The 22164-nt window shown below is 38.7% G+C and overlaps 1 protein-coding gene across 2 annotated transcripts in view; it reads right to left on the bottom strand.

Moving 5' to 3' along the window:
• CERT1 (ceramide transporter 1) overlaps window positions 1–22164 on the bottom strand; it is a 79234-nt gene that overhangs the window by 24085 nt on the left and 32985 nt on the right. For both annotated transcript variants that reach the window (XM_053932207.1, XM_053932206.1), the window contains exons 4-6: window positions 4473–4580; window positions 3532–3670; window positions 2486–2569 (exon numbers count right to left, since the gene is read on the bottom strand). In XM_053932207.1, the coding sequence (XP_053788182.1) occupies window positions 2486–2569; window positions 3532–3670; window positions 4473–4580 (331 nt within the window). The remainder of the gene's footprint in view (window positions 1–2485; window positions 2570–3531; window positions 3671–4472; window positions 4581–22164) is intronic.

Consider the following 22164-nt stretch of genomic DNA (forward strand, 5'->3'; position numbering starts at 1 on the left):
CTGAATATTTGCAATGGGCAAATATTCATCAGCCAGATAGATACCTTATCTTGGTGTTTTATATAAATTATTACAGTTCCAATTACTAGATACTGTAATTGGAAAGTGGCCAGTATATTTAAACTTTATAGTCCTCTACCTACCTCTTCACCTAAAGATCCCATAGAACACAGAAAAGAGAAAGCCTCTCTATCCAAATCACCTTCAGAGAAGTACACAAATGTCCATACTTACATTAACTTTCTCCTCCCACCCAGAGAACAAATTGCAAAGGTCAGTATGAATATGGCCCTTTAAGTCAGTCTTAAATCTAACAATTTGAGCTTTAGATTGGTGCACTAGTAGTTTGAACAGCAGGCTTAAACACTCCATCCTATCATAGTAAGGTAAATTAAGAGGTTGAACCTACGCCTCACTTCCTGAACCACTGAGTGAAGAACCATCTTAGAATAAACAGGCAACCACTTGTAAGCTACAGTTAAGAAGATTGTTAGAGTCCTTCCAGGACAAGATAGAAATTTCAAGAAAACCTGAAATTTGAGAGACCAAATCTTAACAGCTGCACTGAGGCTAAGCTTTAAAAAAGGTGAAGTTCAAGATAAATCTTTCATTGCCAGTTATGTCTGACCTTTTTTTTTGTGCCCAGTACATGAGCATGATTGTCTCAACCTGAGATATCACTTATAATTCCACTTTAAGACAGTCTAATTATTCATTTCTAATCAAGCTTTGTTTGATTAGCACTCAGCTACTAAATATTTAATTAATTTAGCCATTAGAAATCAGACTGAGGCATAGAAAAACTGAAATGGGAATAAATATTTTCATAGAAATAACTGATGGAAAGTAAATTTAATGGAATACAGGACTCAAGTGGAATTAGAAGTTCTGCAAAATGCAAGGGGTTGCAGAATTATTTCCTGTAGTGAGCTATAGTGAGTGAGTTTATACAGGTATCCATAACACCAAGTATCAATTTTTTAGCATGTAAGTTCCCAAAAGCTTGATGACCAGCTGCATTAAAATACAGACTTTCCTAATGACATTCCCCATAGTATATGCATACATATTGCAGATGCGCCAGAACAACATAGATATGAAAAAATTTTCTACAGGTAAATTAAGTTGAAACTCCTACACAACTGTACAAAAATTGAGTTTGACAAAGACATCTATTCCAAAATGAATCATGCAGTAAAATTAAACTCTTACTTAGCATTTGTCAAAGAAGGCTTTTTCTGTTTTCTGAAATCTAACGTAACATTTATCCAAAAGAAAAAAAAAGTACAGTTTCATACAGACAACAGGGTTAGTGGAACAACACACTTGCTTACATTTGCTTCAAACCTTTTGTGTTATCCTACTTAGCCTCTGAAATCAGCATTACAGTTACTCCTCAGTAGAAAAATCTACTTATGTGATGAATTCTGGAAGTAATCTGAAAAGCTCCTTCTACTCCCTTTCCTTTCCTCTTCCATCACAAGTTTTGGATATGCTTTAGAAAAAGCATATCCAAATACAAGAATACTTAAATACAAGAAAGAAATATGTAATACATAGGAACAACAGCCAATTAAAAAGAAAACAGAAGACACAGAAATGGCTTATTTTGCCGTATATTTTTCTAGGTTCTTCATGGAAGTATTTACATTTTTTGAAACATTTCTGGTGAGTACTTTGGGAGATTCCATTACACTTGAAACTGGAGGTGCAACTTCAAAGCTTTGTGAATCAACTCTAAGAAATACCTTAGGACTAACTGAATTGCCAAAAAATAGAGCGAATATTTCAGTCAGAAAACATGAGAAGGTCTAAGAAAAATGCAAATACAATTTAATTGCATACACAACTTCCTCCAGGCCAGAACTATCAGATTTCTCAAACACCAAGACTTGCATGAGTTCTTCACATTTGCTGCATGGGTACAGTGAGTAAAATAACTAGTTCATTTATGATAAGAATAAAAATCAGTATTCTATTCATTATAACAATGAAAAGGACAGCAAAAAAGCTCTAAAATTATGATAAATGAGAATCACAAAGAGTGTTGTCTTAACCATTTGATAGCCATAGTACTTCTGAAACCACAGGGGGACACCCCTAAGTGGAAAAGCACTGGATTCCACCAAACTCCTAAAGCAGGTAACACTTGCAATAACCTGTTAAAAATCTCAGTTCCTAATATTTGAATAATGCAGCTGTTTCAACAGAATTTTGTAGCAACAATTATTTTAGACACAGAATAGGAAATTCCAGCTTGACAAACTTGCATTTATATTTGTGTGAATCAAGAATAACTCAGAGGATCACTAGAAGTTGCTGAAGAATTATAACGTGGCTAAGAACTTCCATTCACATACACTTAAATAGCTATTCTTGCTATTTTCTGCTTAGGAAAGAGCATAATACACCTGTCTTGTATCAGACATATCACCATACCATTCATTCTAATTTTCATCACTGAAAAAAACTGGGACACACTTACGTTTTTCTTTACTGCTGCTACTGCTATGTACAAAATCTCCATCAGGACGTACTGTAGGGAAATCATCTTCATCATCTTCTACCACTAGATTTGAGAGAGAATGTATTATGGGAGTGAGAAAGCTTTTCTAGTTCTTTGGTGTGCAAGAAAGAATAAAGACTGTCTTCATGGTCAGCCAGCACTTTTTCCTATAACAACAGTCATGACCCCTCCCTCCCTTTTGGGTTTGGTTTGTTTTATTTTTTTGACCCAAGACCGCTACCAGTGTAAATGTTAGTTAACAGCAGAGTCTAACATTGCTCAGCATTGAAGTTTAGCATTCAATTCTCTGGTGAGAGCAACATACTTTGATGTTACAAGTGAATAAGCAGGAGCCATGATTCAGTACCTATCTAATCTTCTACACTGGAAAGTTTTAAAAAAAGTGGAATTGCGCTTCTCTGGTGTTTCATTGCTGCAGAAAGTTTCACGCTGCCAGAACAAACCCAGGGATGAATATAAATGCCTTAGTAGAGCGCAAGATATAGTGACAAGCTGTGCTCTGGTATAAGCAATTCAGAGATATGTAGACATCCACACTGTAGTCCAGTATGGTCTCAAGTGTGCATTTAGTGCTCTATTTCCAGCCAATACCCCTTAGAAGCATTACTTAATGCAGCACTTTTGACTTTTAAAAACAGTGTATTGTTTCTATCAAAACTAATATCCCATTTATTTTTCAAAATAATAGGTAAGAGACAGCAATAAATTGAATTCTTGAAAGTTAGCAATTGGTATTCTAAAACAAAACACTTAAAAAGAGCATTGCTTTTGTACAGTTGACAGCTACAGGTAATCATCAAGCAGATTTTAAAGCAAATCTGAATTCCAAAGTAAAAATAATTAATATATTTACGTATTTATGGAAATTATTGATGCTTTTCTAACTAAATTTAGGATATATACCTTATTCACAAGACATTAAATTGCATTGTAACAATATCCAGAGGTTCACTCAGTAAAAAGCTACATTCTATGGAGGGAAGAGTTTTCAGCTACAGTGTTACCTTTATCCCTCTGGAGTTCGTCTTTGGAAACTGCATCTGCACAAGCATCAAAGTATTTCTGTAAAGTATCAACTTGTCTACACAAGATGTCTCTAAAGGTTTCCATTTCTGCAAGCTTCTCACGTAAGCTATGGCCCTTCTGAAAACACAAACGAAAAAAAGCCTGAAATGTTTCTACATACTCAACAATAGCTTGATGCAGTATAGCTACAATTCAATTTTAAAAAATATATTTCTGCAGCTATGAAGAAGCAACTGAAGTACACTAAGGGCATTTTAGATATTAGCAATTATGAAATACTGTTAATGTCAGAAGAAACCATATCCGAGTATTCCTTACTCGTTTTGCTACTGGTCTCAATGTTTTCTCTTTACTGCACCTCCTACTTCAGAGCACTCCACAAAACATTATTAAAAATGTGAACTTGCATGCTACCAGCTTTATACATATTTGCCTGAAAGCAGTCACCTCCAGCTTAAGATCTTCATTCCAATCCTTATTCCCTTTTCTTGTGTTGTTCCTGTTCTGCTCTCCCAGAAGTACAGCACACCCAGTTCATACATTGAATATTCATATGCATGACATAAGGAAAGCCATAATTTGTCAGGCAGGGCTATATCACACTTATTAAGCTACAGAGATAGTGTTTGTTTTCAGTTGGAGTCCAGGATATTCTGGTAAGTAAACTAGAAGAAGTTAATGAACACACTCACAAGTTTGATTTTCTTGCCACAGAAGACGATACCACAATTTAAAAGGGATGACTGCATGAGAGGCATGAGACAGCTTCACGTACCATTTTTATGACGGACTACTGACATTTAAACTAAATACTTTGAGTTTTTTCTATAATTATGTGAATGAGTCTTCATATGTTGCTTCTTTTCCAGTTGCATGTTATTTGTGCACTAATACTAGGAAAACTTTTTTTTGCACCAACCTTGAATGAAGAGGTGGATGTTGCAGAGTATCCACTTGCTCCAGAGACAAGAGACACCATGGAGCCATGACGGCGCAAACTTGACTCTGATCCGTAGCCGGATTCAGTCTAAAAATCAAACCACACAACAAACTAGAGTGCTGAGGCTTTTGATTAAACAGAAATAATGAAAACAAGATTAATGTAATTTTCTCTGAAACCCACCCATTTATTTTTTGCAGTAGAGGTTTAAATAACTCAAACTGTACCTGCATCTAAGATACTGATGTAGTATCTGTGAAGTTACTATAAACTTATTTTTTAGTATCAAATCGATTTGTAAAGTAATTTGTCACCTAAATGAATTATGTGTCCCCAAAAGGACACAGCAACATGTATATTTAATGGTTTAAAAAAGGGACAGTGTTTCATTATTTTGGTTTATGCAATTCCTAAGAAGTAACTTTCACACAGCTTATTAAAAAACTTACATTACTGTACAATTAACTGGGGAATTAAACAGGTTAAGTCTCAAGACAATCAGTTTCAATCTGTCCAATTATACAAATAGTACTATCTTCTTTTTAAAAGCAACAAAATAGAAATCAAAGAAAATCAGACAATTACTTCTATCAAAATTTCTTCCTGTTTCAGGCTTCTTTGGCAAAATTATTTATAGTAGACTGAAATTAATATTTCATGAGAACAAAAGTCTACATAAAAGAAGAACTCTAAGAGGATACAATAATAGTAACTAACTAAACAATGAAAAAAAAAACCATCTTGATTAGAATAACATTTTTAAGATCAAAAATAAAGTTTCACAAATCTCCTTACAAGTCAAACAGAAAGAGATACTGAGGAACTGAAGGAAAATAAATTTCTCTAAATGTTAATGTAGATGATGTGCATGGCAAAGGAAATAAAAAAATCCTCATAGAGAATGTAAGAAATAAACAGATGATTCAGAATAATATATGAAATACTGTTAGTAGATGAGTTTGAGCCAGTACACAGAGACAACAGTGAAGGACTTTTGACAGAAATAAATTTTGCAGTAGCACCAGTACTCCAATGGGGCAGGGAGAGGGGAGACAAAACAAATGGCATAGAACAAGAAGCAATTATGAAATTCCAATTATTGTACATTTTATGGAAAAATTGGGAGCTCTATAGGCTTTGAGAAGGCAGGAGAGTGTGGATAAGTTAAATAGCAGGGAAAGGTAAATAGTTCTTCTTTGAAGTGTCAGTTAAGAATTTGGGCAAAGTGGAACAAAGTATGTATGTCTGAGTTACGAGTAAGAGTTTGGGCATACGACTGCTTTGTTTCAAAAGCATTTAATAAGCATAAACCTGAAAGGAAGAATCATCCAACACTTTGAAACATTTCTTTTAGAATTTCCTTAAAACACAAATATAAAAAGACTTCACTGTTTAATCAGTACCTTCAATATTTATTTAAGCATATGCCACAAATCTTAAGATGATCCAATATGTTTTTATTATAGTCAGTTTGATAGTGAGAATTCATTCAATTTTCTCTGTAACTTGTACACAGTAAGAAAGATGATAAAACTTCATTTTAATATGATATCAATTTTAAAATGTAGACAAAATATCCACTTCATTGAGGGTAGAGTAGTTTAACTAAGGATAGGAAGTGTTTTCTCATTTTGTCCTTTAAGTGAAAAAGCCACACCTACGGAAGACCTTGCTTTAAGCTTAGGAAATGACATTTCTGGATTTCTTTACTTTAGATTTAGTCAAAGCCACCTATATAGTCCTGCTTTAGAACTTCCAAAAATACTTTTAAACTTGCAAGTAGAAAATCTGATACTTTATATTCTACATCTGAATTAAATCCTTTTCTTCCAATATTATACATACAAAGCTCAGCTAATTTAGTTCACAAAATAAAAACTGAAGGTGAAAGAAAAAACCCAACCCTTCTTTCCACATCAATACGTAAGCTTGATTTTTTTAAGATAACTTTTCAGCAGAATATTTGTTCCTCCCATTTATGCTTGTGATTATTATTTCCCCTAAATAATTTATCCATGCTACAGAATCATACATGTAACATCATACACAATTATATGGATACAGCTATCAGCTTGCAAAGTCTACCAACAAAAAGGTGCAATTATTAACTATTTGTTATCAAGAAGCAAGTTCAGCAGGCATTAAGAGCAGACTAAACAGCACACATCATGAATCAAAAGCACGTACATTTACAGACCATGTTCACAAAACTGTGTCAGACAATTATGTTCAAATAGCCAAGCGGAAAAAAAAAAAATTACATTGAGAATACTTATTTTTCACAAGAACCAGAAATAAGTACTCATTTCTAACTGATGCACAGACAAGCCAACCTGCTCACAGCAGACACATGTAGGCAGATAAACACAAAGAAAGCATGAGTCATGCAAAGCCCCACCATTCTACTACCGCAACATCTAAACGAGAGCAGGTCACTGCCGCATTTATGTCTTGCAAAGCAGATCATCGTTAACTAATCACTGCAGAAATAATCATTTACATTAAGAAAAGGAATGCAGACAAAGTTTCTTCTGTTTATAAGAATTTTAATTTCCCAAGATAAAAACTGGAAAAGCTGATAAGAGTTCATATGATAGAAATCAATAGTCTCTGCTTGAAAAAAAAATTACTTCTAGAAGTTGTATCAATTCATACCATCAAGCACTAATGCCAAATTGCCACGCTTGGTGAAAAGATGCACTTCTTTGAAATTCCATGCATACACCACAGCTTCAAAGCTACATTCAAATTGGCATTTGATAGTAATTGCAACACCTTCAGCTTTCTAAGCCAATGCATGAAATCCATTAATCCTTTTGTTACAGATAAGAGGAAAGAGCCACATGATCCAAAGCTTCATGTGATCCTTTAACTGGAGCAGATGCTAGTATCAGCAACAATACAGTACGTCAGAAAAGCTGCTTTCAATAAAAAAAGCTAAGAATTTGCAGAATCATATTGCAGATCTCTCTTGCTGCTCACATTGATCCTTAGGTGGTAAATAATACCCTTGAATAAACCACAGATTCACAGCAAAGTTCTCCCACTTAAAAAATCAAATAAATTATTCTCACATGTCTTCAAAGAATTCTTTTGATTATGTCTCAATTTGCACCTGTGAAGCGCTTCAATATATGTTTGTTCACCAAGGCAGATATATTCAGTTAGCATTATAAATTATTTATTATTTTACATAACACAACCAGCAGGCAGCTCCTCCCTCTAAGGCATACAGCTCACTCAGAAGATGATGGAACAGATAATAGGACACAGTGACTCTAACCTCATTCTCTACAGTGTTTGTAAAAATACACTCAATCCCACTCAAACATCCAAGAGATCAAGCCACAATATCTTATGAAAAAAAAAAAAAAAAGAAGATAGAAAAGGTAGTAACACAAAAGAGCTGAAAGGTACTATGAAAGGCTTGGTGGAAAATATGCAGATAAGCTCTGTAAAACAACTATGTTCCAAAGGCAATTTTTAGACTTGCTGCAAATGCTTCAGAAAGATGGGTTTTAGTGCAAGGATGAGCCAAGACAGGGCTACCCTAGGAAATTATTCAGACAGTAAGAACACAACAGACACTACACTTTGAGCAATACAGGATGCATTTCTGTGGACTGAAAAAAAAAGATATAATTATTATGTGACTGTAGGTCTGATTTTTCAATTGTTCTGAAGCTGCTGACAATGGAAATTTAAGGTTGCAAAACTAAGGTGGTAGTTAGCTGGAAGGCAGAGACAGAAATTCCACAATCCAGGTCAGGGCAGCTGGATAGTGATAGTGATTCCCCACCCACAGCCCTACCAAGCCGAGTGCAGATGACTATTTAAAAGGAAAGAGCTTCTAATCTGACCCTTTTTTGCAACTGCAAAAAAACAAGGAAAGACACGTAGACTTAACCTTCCTCCAGCAGCGACATACGTTGCAATTCCATAGTAAACACCCAGGTTATGTGCACAGGAGGAATCCTCAGGAATTCCAAGTTGAAAAACACATATAAAAATAAAACTCTTCACTGAGTAAAAGTACCAAAACCCAAGCTGACAATAACTGCAACATTTAGTGTACTTAGTAATAGAACTAAAGCAGCTTGTACTCCTGGGTCATGGGAATATAAGAAAGTCTGGGAGAGGCTACATTTATCCCTTCTGTGAATCTGGGTTGTCAGGAAAGGGACAGGTAAGGTCTGTAATACAAGAATTAATAAATTCCATTCTATTAGACACCATCAGAAAAAGCACTGATGTTTTGGTGTCAGTTCCCAATGCACTAAAGGAAGTGTTGTTACTTGTTTTCATGCTCTGAAAGCTACTGGGTTTTAAAGAATTAATTAATTCCATTACATATTGTCAGATCTTGGTTTAAGGCTAGCACTAGTGCAACTGTGCCTTGAAAAAAAAAGAACAGCTATGATCCCAAGTGAAAGCAGTAGTCACATTGGTCTTTTTAGCAGTTATACAAAATTGCATAATAGTTATATTAAATATTAAATATTATTACATCATCACAATGTATAAAATTCAAAATAGAGTGTTGCCAGGATTAAGTGCTAACGAAGACAGATGAGCCAGGCAGATGAGCAGTAGGATAAGCTGCTGCAGGAGTTTGAGAACCAGCTCTCCCATGGAGCATCCACTAGGTGGAGGGAAAGCCCGTGCCTTGCAGGAACTGAGCACGTAGGGATAACCCAGCCTGTCTCAACAGGGGGACAGAGCATGGAGACTAAGGCACACACAGTATTCACAGTTAACAGGGACTTAGGCAATCTTACTTATCCTTCAAAACGGCAGGGAAGGAGTGATTGTCTCTTACTCCAATTGTTGGTTTGGTTTTAATTTTTAACTGATGATAGTTAAGTATTACAATGGTATCACCTCTGTAGAATCAGAAAAATGTATCCACCATCAGTATTATGAGGAAGAATCTTGGGCTAAAGACCACAATGAAATTTCCAAAGAGCATAGTTAAATAGCAATGGGGGTTTATTCACCTTTGTGAAGAGGTATTTGTTCCAAGTCTGAGCCAGTTTTGGATATGGACTTGAGAGGCCTACACTTTGTTTAATCATAATAAACATTTTCCTAACAAGAAACACGAGGATTCAAAGTACAGGTGCAGGCAAGGTTCTTACTTGCACTAAAAGCAATGGACTACAAAAAGCTTTACAGTCACATAGAACAAACCTATCAGCAGATATATAGTCTTAGCTATCTATGCTTCTTATCAATAAGAAAAAAACCTGCCAAAACAAATGCTCCTGCAAAACCCACAAAGTCTCTTGTTCATCTAGAACAATTAGCAGTTACCTTGGCACTGCTAAATTCAGAAATGAATTGTTTTTCCCTCTAATCTTTAAACATTTAGCCATCAGAATAGATACCTCTATCAAATGGCTGGCATAATGTAATATCTAGGAAGCACTGGAGGATAAAAAAGTTGGAATTGTTGAATTCCAGAACATATTTGACAAAGAATTTAAGGAAAACTATCTCACACCCTACAGAAATACATGCAAACACATGCTGTTTAAATTGCCATCTCCTAACATAAATTTGGGAAAAAGTGGGGGGGGGGGGGGAAGGGTTTAATACATTTCTTGTTTTGCATTAAAACAAACACCCTATTAAAACTAACACAATTTTCTTTACTTTCAAAACCTATTATCTACTCTTATTTCCTTCTTTCTGTAGCCGTTGTCAGCTCTCAACACCTACTTCCTTCAAAAACATCAGAAGCTCACTGACATGTTACACATCTGAACCAAAAAAGTTCTATGAAATAAGGGACTCCAAGACATGAAACTTTTTGTCATATTCCTGATACAGCTTCAGATTGCTCAAGTTGTCCAGGGTTGAAGATTCATAAATACCAGTACTACTATTGAGTCAAAACCATGTTTGTTTAAAAACAAATTCCAGTCTGGTTTAAAAGCTCTTTATGCAACAGCACTCTGCCATCTGAAGGAGCTTTACGTGCATTTCTAATCATACATCAACTTGACAACATAAAGATTCCATATATTAAGCTCAAACTATCTAGGCAATAATTCTGTCCAAAGGTAATTTTACTTTCAAACAACAGATGAGCATACTGGATATAAAGGATCATATTTCTGAAGGCATAATTATCTAAGGACAAACTCTACCATTCTGCATGACAGGCAGAAAATAATCAGAATCATTAAAGATGGAAAAGACTTCCTAGATCACTGAGTCCAACCTTTGACCCAATACCACCATGCCAAATAGACCACAACACTAAGTGCCATATACAGACTTTTACTGTATACCTCCAGAGGTTCCATTATTTTTCTGGGCAGCCCATTCCAATATCTGATCACCCTTTCAGTGAAAAAATTCTTCCCCATGTCCAACCTGCAGAGCCTTCCTACCCTCCACTGAGTGGGAGATGAACACTCCCACCCAACTTGACACCTGCAAACTGACTGAGGGTGCCCTTGATCCCCTCAGGCAGATTGTCTGTAAGGACACGACACAGAACTGGACCCAATGCTGAGCTCTGGGGAACAGCACAGGTGACCGGCCACCAGCTGGATATAATTCCATCCACTGCCGCTCTTTGGTCTTGATTATCCAGCTGGCTTTTTACCCAATGAACAGTGCACTTGTCCAAGCTATGGGCTGACAGTTTCTCTAGGATAATGGTATCAGAAATGGTGTCAAAGGCTTTAGTGAAGTCTAGACAGAAAACATCCGCAGCCTTTCCCTCATCCACTAAGCAGGTCACCCTGTCATAAAAGGAGATCAGGTTGGTCATGCAGCACCTGCCTTTCATAAATCCATGCTGACTGGGCCTGATGCCCTGGTTGTCCTGTATGTGCCAGTCATCACACTCAAGATACTCTGTTCCATAACCTCCCCCAGCACTGAGGTCACCAAGGTCAGGCTGACAGGCCGTAGTTCCCCAGATCCTGCTTCTGACCCTTCTTGTAGGTGGGCACCACACTTGCAAATCACCAGTTATCTGGGGTGTCCCTGGTTAAACTAGAATTGACCATAAGTGATGCAGAGTGGCTTGGAAAGGTGTATCATCAGCTCCCTCAGTCCTCTTGGGTATTCATTTGGCCTCATAGACTTGTGAGTAGCTAAGTAACATGGGAGGTCACTTCTCCTGAGTTACAGGAAGTCTATTCTGATCCCCAGTCCTTTTGAGCAGCTCAGGGAGCTGCTTGCCCTGAGGATATTTGATCTCTCTGTTAAAGACTAAGGCAAAGAAAGCATTAAATACCTCAGTCTTTTCCTCATCCTCGGTGACAGTGCTCCCCATCCACATGCCCACTGAAGGATGGAGATTTTCCTTGGCCCTCCTTTTGTTGTTAATGCATTTGGAAAAACATCGTATCTTATACAGCAGTGACCAGACTGAGCTCTAGCTAAGGTTTCCCCTGATTTTTTCTCTACATGACTTACCAACATCCTTGTACTCTTCCTGAGGTGCCTGCCACAACCTGCATAGGAAGCAACATTTGCAAGATCTTAAGTCAGATGAAGCTGGTGAAGGGTCTGGAACACAAGTCTGATGAGGAGTAGCTGAGGGAGTTGGGGTAGCTCAGCCTGGAAAAAAAGAAGGCTCAGAGGAGACCTTATCACTCTCTACAGAAAGGAAGCTGTAGTGAGATGGGTGTCAGTCTCTTATTCTAAGTAGCAAGTGTCAGAACAAGTGGAAATGACCTCAAGTTGCAGCAATGGAGGTTTAGTTTAGACATTATGAATTTTTTTTCATGGAAAGGGTTGTAAAGCACTGGAATATACTGTTCAGAGAAGTGGTAGAGTCACCACACCTGAAAGTGTTAAAAAAATGTGTGGATATGGCATTTGGTAACATGGTTTAGTGGTGAACATGGTAGTGGTGCTGGGTTGACAACTGAATGTGGAAATATTAAAGGTCTTTTTCAATCTTAGCAATTCTATGAAATACTTGATACACGATGGCTTACCAAGACCTAAAAAAGTTACATGAAAACATTAATTGTTTTACCAAGAATAAAAGAATATTAATTGTTGTAAAGAATAAAACCACATGATTCTAGAAATCTCATTTTAGTTTATGAGTTAAGAACAAGTCCAACATAATGCTAAAGGGATAAACTATCTGAATACTTCTAATGTACAGATGTAAGACCTAGCCACAGATACAGAAGGGTAAAGATATACATATAAAGCAGACGTCATATCAAAAAACTTTATAAGCAAACTCTGATTATGAGTTTTATCTAACTTAAAAGCTTTGTATGTTTAATGTTTGGATATCTAAAAGGATAAAAATTCAGATAATTTCCAAAATCTTGGTGAATCACCAATTCAAAACATGAGAGTATGCCCTTCTGTCACAGGGTCTGACTACAGACACAGTACTCTGTGGTCTAACAGGTCAGGACTGGGAAAATTAAGTTGCCACACACCTCATATTACTTTTTGGTTAGTACCAGTTCATCTGTTTAATCTCCCAGGTCAGTATTGTGTGTGACCACTAGAGGGAAATAGCGAAAAGGAAACAGACACCGCTGGAGGTTACTAGTGGTCTTCGACCAGCAGTAACCCTTACCCTGTTTCTGCTTCCCTGGGCATAGAAACCTCTTTTTCTTGGTAGACAATTAAAACCAGAGCAGTTTTACCTTTAGCCTTTATAATTACATTTGAGACACATTGCTTAGAGAGGATAAAGTAATAGAGATTAAAGAAATTATTCTGAAGTCAGACTTCTCAGCCAGTTCAAAACAGTGAACCAACTAAGAACACATTCATTTTCAGTTAAAACTGTCCAAAGACATAGTACCAAATCAATGTGACAAATGTTCTGGCTCAGATTTTTAGAACTTCATCTGACAAGAAGTAGTTAGGCTCAATATAATTCAGCTTTAAAAAAAGTTTAATACTTGACTCAGAGAAAATTTGGCACGTATCTCAAGCACCATGCCCAAGTAGAAGATTTTTCTTTACATTCAGCTGCTCTGTTATTAGTCTGCAAACACACAGTTCATCATTAAAATCACTTTTATATACCAGCTAGACGAATAGGCACAGGATTTCTTCATATACAGGTTATACATTAAGTAGGCCCTCACCAAACTAGTTTTCCCTGTACGTATGCTCACTTTGAGAAGCATTAGAAGAAACAAAGTTTTAGTTAAAGCCTACCAAACCCATTTAAAGTCATGAAGTAATGATACAGACATATTTAATTTGAAATAAGTTACTTACTGTATTCATAACACTTAAGTTTATACAGGCTTATTTGGGAGCTTGTAAAATCGTTTTATGAAATGCAACTTTCAGAAAACTCATCTTTGAAAACTAAAATATTAATATTTAAGTTACAATATATTTCATACAATATAAACAAACATATCAGTAAAGACATTAAACTCACTTGCCAATACAAAAACAACCTCCTTAATCATTGATGCAAAAAGAAACAGACTGCTTTTATTTGCTGAAATCAAACACCCTCTGTGTAATAGGAAAAACAACTTCAAGCACAGCACAGGTCTCTACAATAAGCTGACCTACCCTGCCCTTGAAGGAAAATCTGGAAACTGTTTGGAAAACAGCTCACAAAAGGCTGCTTCTAGTACATTAGAGGAAAGCAAATCAAAGGATCTAGGCCCTAAAATGTTCAGGACTTTGAAGATAAATATTATCATGAGTTCTACACAGAATTGTAATACTTTTGGTCCTTATGAGGCTATCCACTAAGTTTTGGGACACCATTTTGGGTCTTACTTTGCTTTCCAGAGAGGTAAAAAGTATAAACAAGATAAAGAGTGCCAAAACAGAGCTGGTACTAACACAAAAACCTCCCTGCTATAAGCATTAGCTAGAGAATAGTATAATAAAACAAGCAGTTTAGTGCCTATTTTAACTTGTCTTCTATAGTAAGTAAATTATCTTATTTCATGACAGCATGTCTGTTTTGTACAAGCTGTACAAAAAGGGCTTTTGTAGAGCCCCATCTGTAAGAACTTCTGCCTTAATTGCCCATTGTACTATGAAAAACCCAGGCAACTGCAGAAACACATTCAGCACCTACATAATCAATTATTTTGTAGACTCATATTTTCTACATACTGCTGAAGTCCAATCCCGTTGTTGGTTCTCTTACAGAAGTGTACCCCTGAATAATTAATTGTGAGAAAGCTGCACATGTGTTAAGAGCTGGCAAACTGAAACTGATGCTATTGCCTGCAGAAATCCCAGTGTACATATGGGTGACATTAAGACTTCAGGAGAATGGTGATATTCTTGCTGTTGACTGCTTTGAACCGCAACACACTAAAAGCTGACTTTATCCCCTTGTGAAGTGAGGGGAGAGAAACTCCTACCTGATGGTAGGTAAGGTGTTTCCTGACCATTCTGTGTGGCAGTGACAAAATACGAATTCTGTTACCAGATTTTCAATTCTGACAGATCTGTGTATACTCCAATTCAGGCATTGAAAAAGCAGCAGCCATAAAAATGATGAAAGTGAAGCTATTGTATCTACATCCAAAAGTAGTCCAGACTCAAATCTGCTTCACAGTTGAGAACAGTTAAGAAAAACAGCAGATTTGATGTTTAACACAGAGCTCTTATATCAAGACAATATCAATCAATAAAGAGGGCAAAGAACCTTTCCAGTCAAGTGAAACAAAAGTTTTTCTCCTAAATGCAGCCTCAGATCCACGTTTCAGACTTTCTTCCCATATGACCAAGTGCAAACCCAAAATGGAGCATACTTTTTACTTCTGTCTACTCAGGTAGGTATCTGAGAGAGATTACATATGACTAGTACTGTCAGCTAAACACTGTCCATCTGTTGAAGATGTGTCTAGTCAGCATGATGGCCTCTTTTCAAGAATTAAAGCACAAACCAGTCCAGTCACCCTCTGAGGATCAATTAGATATACTTGCACAAACCTTAAGTCCTATGTATTGGGTGATTAAAAGAGCACTGAGCAGGTCGGTTCCTCATTCTCATTAGCCATGCAGGCTTAGGGAGGAGGCGGGGTGATTAAAAGAGAGCTCTAGGGAGCGAGGTGAACAGGAGTGGGCAAACAGGGGCATGGCACAGCAGCTCACCTGGCAGTTCATGCAGGCAGGGTTGCAGGTTTCCTCCTTCTAGTGGGGTTTTTAGTTTGTTGTTTATTGTGTTTCTGTTGGTTAGTTGGTTTTGGGGTTTTTTTTGTTAGCAATGGTTTTTACACAGTCAAAAACTGCAGTTACTACAAGTGTATGTAATCAGATGGAACTCTCCAAAATGGATGTATCTGTCCAGACCCATTCCTGTGCAGAATATTTGAATTTATCAGTGGTACCAGGGGGCATTGCAGAAGAAGCCTGCCTGCAGTGTGAATTGGTAAATTATCTCCTTTTGCTGGTGGCTGAGCTTAGAGAGGAAGTTGAAAGACTAATGAGCATTAGGGAAAGTGAAAGGGAAATAGACTGGCTGAGTTCTGCCCTTCCATCCTTGAGGGAGGCACACCAGGAGTCAGAGGACTCCCATGCCTCCCATGCAATAGGAAGACACTTGGTGGATGAAGGGGATTGGAAATGGGTTCCTACTCGGGGAGGTAAGAGAAGTTTCTCCTGACCCCCATCACCTACACAGGTGCCACTTCAGAATAGGTATGAGGCCCTAAATCCAGAGGGTAAGACAGATGATACAGAAGAAAATTATCTGCCCAGTGGGCCTTCCAATTACACTTCATCTATCAGAGGGATCACCACCTTTGACATAAAAAAGAAAAGAAGGGTAGTTGTAGTGGGTGACTCCCTTCTGAGAGGAACAGAGCACCTGACATGTGGACTGGACCCATCCAACAGGGAGGTCTGCTGCCTCCCTGGGGCCCAGGTACAAAATATCACTGAGAGACTTCCTGGGCTGATTCAGCCCTCTGATTATTACCCACTGCTGATACTCTAGGCTGACAGTGATGAGATTGAAAAGAGGTGTGTCAGGTCAATAAAAAGGGACTTTAGAGCAATGGGTCAAGTGGTGATAGGGCAGGACACAGGTAGTGTTCTGTTCAGTCCCTTAGGTAGCAGACAAAAAGGATGAAAGGGAGAGCCCACATTGTCAAGAGGTGGCTCAAGGTTTGGTGTCATCAGCCATCAAAATTTTGGGTTCTTTGATCACGGGCCAACTTTTCCAGCACCTGGCCTGCTGGAACTGGATGGGCTGCATCTCTCTGTTAAGGGTAGAAGAATTTCAGCTCATTAACTAGCAGAATTCATTGAGTAGGCTTTAAACTAGGGGGAAGAGGATGCAGCTGAGCTCTCTGGAAGCAGGTCCAAGGGTGGTACGCCTGAGTTAGGTGTGAAATCAGCAACCCAGCTGAGGTGCATGTGCACTAATGCATGCAGCATGGGTAACTAACAAGAGCTGGAAGCCACGGTGCAACAGCAAAGCTATGATGTAGTCACCATAATGGAAATGTGGTGGGACAACTCACATAGCTGAAGCGCTGCACTGGATGGCTAAGAGCTCTTCAGGGGAGACAGGAAAGGGAGAAGAGGTGGAGTGGTAGCCCTTTATATTAGGGAGGCTTTTGATGCCACGGGTATTGGAACTAATGATGATGAAGTTAAATGCCTATGGGTAAGAAGTAAGGGGAAGGCAAACAAGGCTGATATCCTACTTTTATCATCCACCCAACCAGGAAGAAGAGGTGGACAACTTATTTTATAAGCAGCTGGAGAATGTTTCAGGATCACCAGCCCTTGCTCTTGTAGGTGACTTTAACCTACCAGACATCTGCTGGGAACTTAATACCACAGAAAAGAGGCAGTCCAGGAAGTTTTTAGAGTTAAGTGGAGGACACCTTTTTGTCACAGCTGGTGAGTAAGCCCACCAGGGGAGGAACTATGTTATACCGTTGTTCTCAAATAGAGATGGGCTGGTGGGAGATGTGGTGTTGGAGGCCACTTGGGTCATAGTGATCAAGTATCAATTACTGAGTTCTTTATACTTGGTGAAATCAGGAGGAACATCACTAAGACTTTTACAATGGACTTCTGGAGGGCAGACTTTGGCCTACTTAGGAAACGTATTCAGAGAGTTCCTTGGGAAGCAGCCCTTAAAAACAAAGGAGTCCAGGGAAGGTAGGCGTGCTTCAAAACAGCAATCTTGGGGGCACAGGAATAGGCTGTCCCTGCATACCAAAAGACAAGTCGATGAGGCAAATGTCCAGCCTGGATGGGCAAGGAGATTTTGAAGGAACTTATGAATAAAAAGAGGATGTATCATCTTTCGAAGGAGGGTCAGATCTCTCAGGAAGTATTCAAGGGAGTTGCTAGGGCATGTAGGAAAAACACTAGGCAAGCCAAAGTTCGGTTCAAACTTAATTTGACAACTTTTGTAAAGGAAAATAAAAAATGTTTTTATAAATATATTAATGGCAAAAGGAAGGATAAGACCAACCTTTGCACTCTATTGGATGAGGGAGGGAACTGCAGATGAGGAGAAGGCAGAAGTGCTTAACATCTTCTTTGCCTCAGTTTTTAGTGAGAAGATGGCTTGTCCCCAGGACAACTGTTCTCTTGGGTTGGTAGATGGCATTAGGGAACAGAATGGTCCCCCCATTATCCAAGAGGAGGCAGTCAGAGAACTGCTGAGCCGTTTGGATGTTCATAAATCCATGGGACCAGATGGGATCCATCCCAGGGTGATAAGGGACCTGGCAGATGAGCTTCTGAAGCCACTCTCCAGCATTTACCAACAGTCCCGGCTCACTGGTGAGGTTCCAGAGGACTGGAAACTGGCCAATGTGACACCCATTCACAAAAAGGGTGGGAAGGAGGATCCTGGTAGGTATAGGCCAGTTATCCTGACCTCAGTACCCGGTAAGGTTATGGAACAGTTTATACTGAGTCTCATCACACAGCACTTACAGGATGGCCAGGCTTTGCTGTGTTCAGAACTGCCTGGATGGCCGGGCCCAGAGGGTGGTGGTGAACGGTGCTGCATCCAGCTGGGGCCAGTCACCAGTGGTGCTCCTCAGGGCTCTGTGCTGGGACCAGTTCTGTTCAGCATTTTTATTGATGACATGGATTGAGTCTTTCATTAGTAAATTTGCAGATGACACTAAGCTGGGAACGTGTGTCGATCTGTTGGGAGGTAGGAGGGCTCTGCAGAGAAACCTGGAATGGTTGGATGGATGGGCAGAGTCCAATAAGGTGACGTTTAATGAGTCCAAGTGCCGAGTCCTGCATTTTGGCCACAATAACCCCCTGCAATGTTATAGGCTGGGGACGGTGTGGCTGGAAAGGGACCTGGGGGTACTGGTGACAGCTGACTGGACATGAGCCAGCAGTGTGCCCTGGTGGCCAGGAAGGCCAAGGACATCCTGGCCTGTGTCAGGAATAGTGTGGCCAGCAGGAGCAGGGAGGTCATTCTTCTCCTGTACTTGGCACTGGTGGGGCCACATCTTGACTGCTGTGTCCAGTTCTGGTCCCTCAGTTTAGGAAGGACATTGAGACGCTTGAGTGAGTCCAGAGGAGGCAACAAGGCTGGTGAGGGGCTTGGAACACAAACCCTGTGAGGAACTGCTGAGGGAGCTGGGGAGAAGCTGAGTCTCCTTTTCTCCAGCTTGTTTAGCCTGGAGAAAAGGAGACTCAGAGGTGGCCTTATCACTCCCTACAACTCCCTAGAAGCCAGTTGTAGCCAGGCAGGGGTTGGTCTCTTTCTCCAGGCAGCAACTGACAGAACAAGAGGACGCAGTCTCAAACTGTGCCAAGGGAAGTACAGGTTGGATATTCTTTACGGAAAGAGTGATCAACTACTGCAATGGTCTGCCCAGGGAGATGGTGGAGTCACTACCCCTGGATGTGTTAAAAAAAGACTGGATATGGCACGCAGTGCCACGGTCTAGTTGAGATATTAGGGCATGGGTTAGACTCCATGATCTTGAAGTCTCTTCCAACCTAGTGATTCTGTGTGTCATGTTTGATTAGATTATGGGAGCTATAGTCTAAGTAGCTATTATCTTTGCCCTTTCTTCGTACTTTGCAAAATTGGCAGGTTTACTTAACAGATTTCCTCAAATCCACTAAATATCACTAAGCACAGGAATTATACGTTTTCTGCTTAACCTTGCTTAGCATATTTGGAGACAGGTAGAAACAAGAATGGAACTAAGTAGATGCTGCACTTTTTGAACTGCACAAGAATAAAGCAAAACTTTAAGGAGACAGAATTTAACCAAACCTTTCATTTACACCTAGAAGTCTGAGAACCAGCAAATTGAGGCAAAAAAACTTCATCTTGTTAAAAAAGAACTGTTTCAAGACAGAGGAATTCTTTTGCTGGAAGCAGAAAATACTGTAACACAAGAAAGGAATAGTTAACTGCTATCTAAGAAGCAGTTAACCTTTTTACCATAGAATCAGAATGACTAGGATGCAAGATCTCTAGTACCACCTCCTGATCAGAGCATGTCCAGTTACATGCTCAGGCCTACACCTCACAAGGAGGCATTCTTTAGAGAATTATATTATCTATTTTCAAAGCCAAAGCAATTGTTATGAAACGTAACTGGAACACACAGGCAAAGAAAGACTGGGTTGGTCAAAGTGAAACAATTTGCTTTGTTTATAATTAATCAAGTGTGTTGGGCTGGAATGGACAAAGATTTAGTCCAGCTTTAGACAGTACTAACTGTAACTACTTATTAATAAAGCTGCAATTTAACAGCTGCTCTTCGATCATGGGCCCAAGAATGGCAAAAGGGTGCCAAGACAGACAAAGAACTATTGTTTTCAGTCCTGAAAGGGAAGTTTCAACAATTTGGAAGTGAAAACATTTAGGTTTGCTGCAGCAAACACGCTTGTGTAGTCAACTGAAACTGCTGATTCACTGGCATTCCCCTAGTCTTCTTTCAGGAAATACAGAGTTTTCAGCAATAAGTGCACTTAGCAAATTTAGCAGCATCAAATGACATGCACTATCATATGTATCAGAGTCACTGCTGATACTGGAGCTAAAATAATGGAACGTACAAGACATACCCAAGTTTAGTTTCCCTCATTGAAATGTAATGAATATTTAATTCAATTTAAAGAAAGAACTCTATTATTGACAGCAAAGGAATGATAACTTGAATAACCCTAATCTTTCCCTGAAAGCGCAGCTTCATACAAAATTTCAGTACCACCATCATACCATACATCAGGGTAAGTAATTCTTATCAGCTGAGCATCCTGAAGTGTATCTGTTTGCTTAAACAAGCAATTTTACAGTAATACACAAATCCTGTAGAAAGATGGGCACCTTTCTCTATTTGACCCTCCATTCCCCCAGTTTTCTGATGCCTAGGTTCATACCAAGCAATATGGAATATTTAAACAGTAGCAGTTAAATATTAAACCCCTTCTTTCTCAGATACTATTTAAAATAGGTATGCTCAAGAGCATGACTTTTTCCTCTGCAGTCAGTCTATACATAGACAACATTAAAATAACAGCAAATGCATATTTTCATGCTTGATCTGCTTTGAGAGAAAAAAAAGTCTTTTTGTTGACCTACAGTGAAAATTATACTGGAAGAATTACCTTAAGAGGTTCTGATCAATGGCAAGGACATAAATTAAAAGAGCAGGTGCCCCAAGCCATGATGTGTTTCCAAAAGAATTCCTCCAACTCTTCTGAGTCATGTTAGGTTCTGGAGTTACTCTCTTTTTCAGGAGTTTCCCTCTATAGTGGTGGTGTGTGTGTCTCTCAAAAGAGCCAAATGTTCAATGTTACTATGACTCATTGGTACTTGCGCACCTCACCCATGTGGTTGAACACTCTTCCCTATAGCAAGGGGATTAACTATCATCTATTAATAATATCACCTCATTGAGTTTCACTGTAATGAAAGCTCATTGAAGAAAAGCCACCTCCTAAAAAGTTCTTTGAGAAAGCTAAAAAAACCACCTTTGGTAGGGTGAGACATACAGAGAGTCCAAGATTTTCCTATTAAGCTGTTGATGCACAGTATTTTTTGAGGTGATAAGTAGTAATTCTGAGTAAATAGCATACAGTATTGGCAAGTGACAACTTTTAACTGTTTAACCACTCACTACATTTACATTGCAGCTTTCCACTTTCTATTCTTGATACTGAGAGCTTACCTGAATTTGAAGGGGCATTTATCACCAAAGTCAAGCTTGACACAGGTCTTTCTCAATGAACAATACTGTTTTCAGGGAGACCTTGTAAAACATGCTACCACTTTGCCATGGAAAACTCAGACTCCTAGAGATAACTGCATGTCACTCTGCTGGTGACAAACCATGACATTCCCTTTACTTCTAATAAATGAAAATATACACTATCCAAATGATTTACAAAGTGAATTAATAACACTTCTCAGTTTAATACTGGAATCCCACTTGTTTTTAGCAATGAGACTGATTATTTACTTCACAGCCAGCTGCAAGTTGACTCTTCTAGAGCTCTGGTCGCCTCAAGACTGAGCATTAGTATTGAGACCAAGTTTACTTTAGCCATGTACATCACTCTTTGTTAAATAGCACTGCAAAAATGTTGACTGACATACTCAACAGCTTAGTGTCACAAGCCTTTTATTATTTGATACAGAGTTAGCCCTTTTACAAGTGTTTTCCTTCACACAGTATTGCACCCAAAAGGCAACACTCTGCTAATTTGCAATCTGAACTGTAAT

This window comes from Vidua chalybeata, chromosome Z (genome assembly GCF_026979565.1).
Source record: "Vidua chalybeata isolate OUT-0048 chromosome Z, bVidCha1 merged haplotype, whole genome shotgun sequence".
In the NCBI taxonomy this organism is placed as follows: Eukaryota; Metazoa; Chordata; class Aves; order Passeriformes; family Viduidae; genus Vidua; species Vidua chalybeata.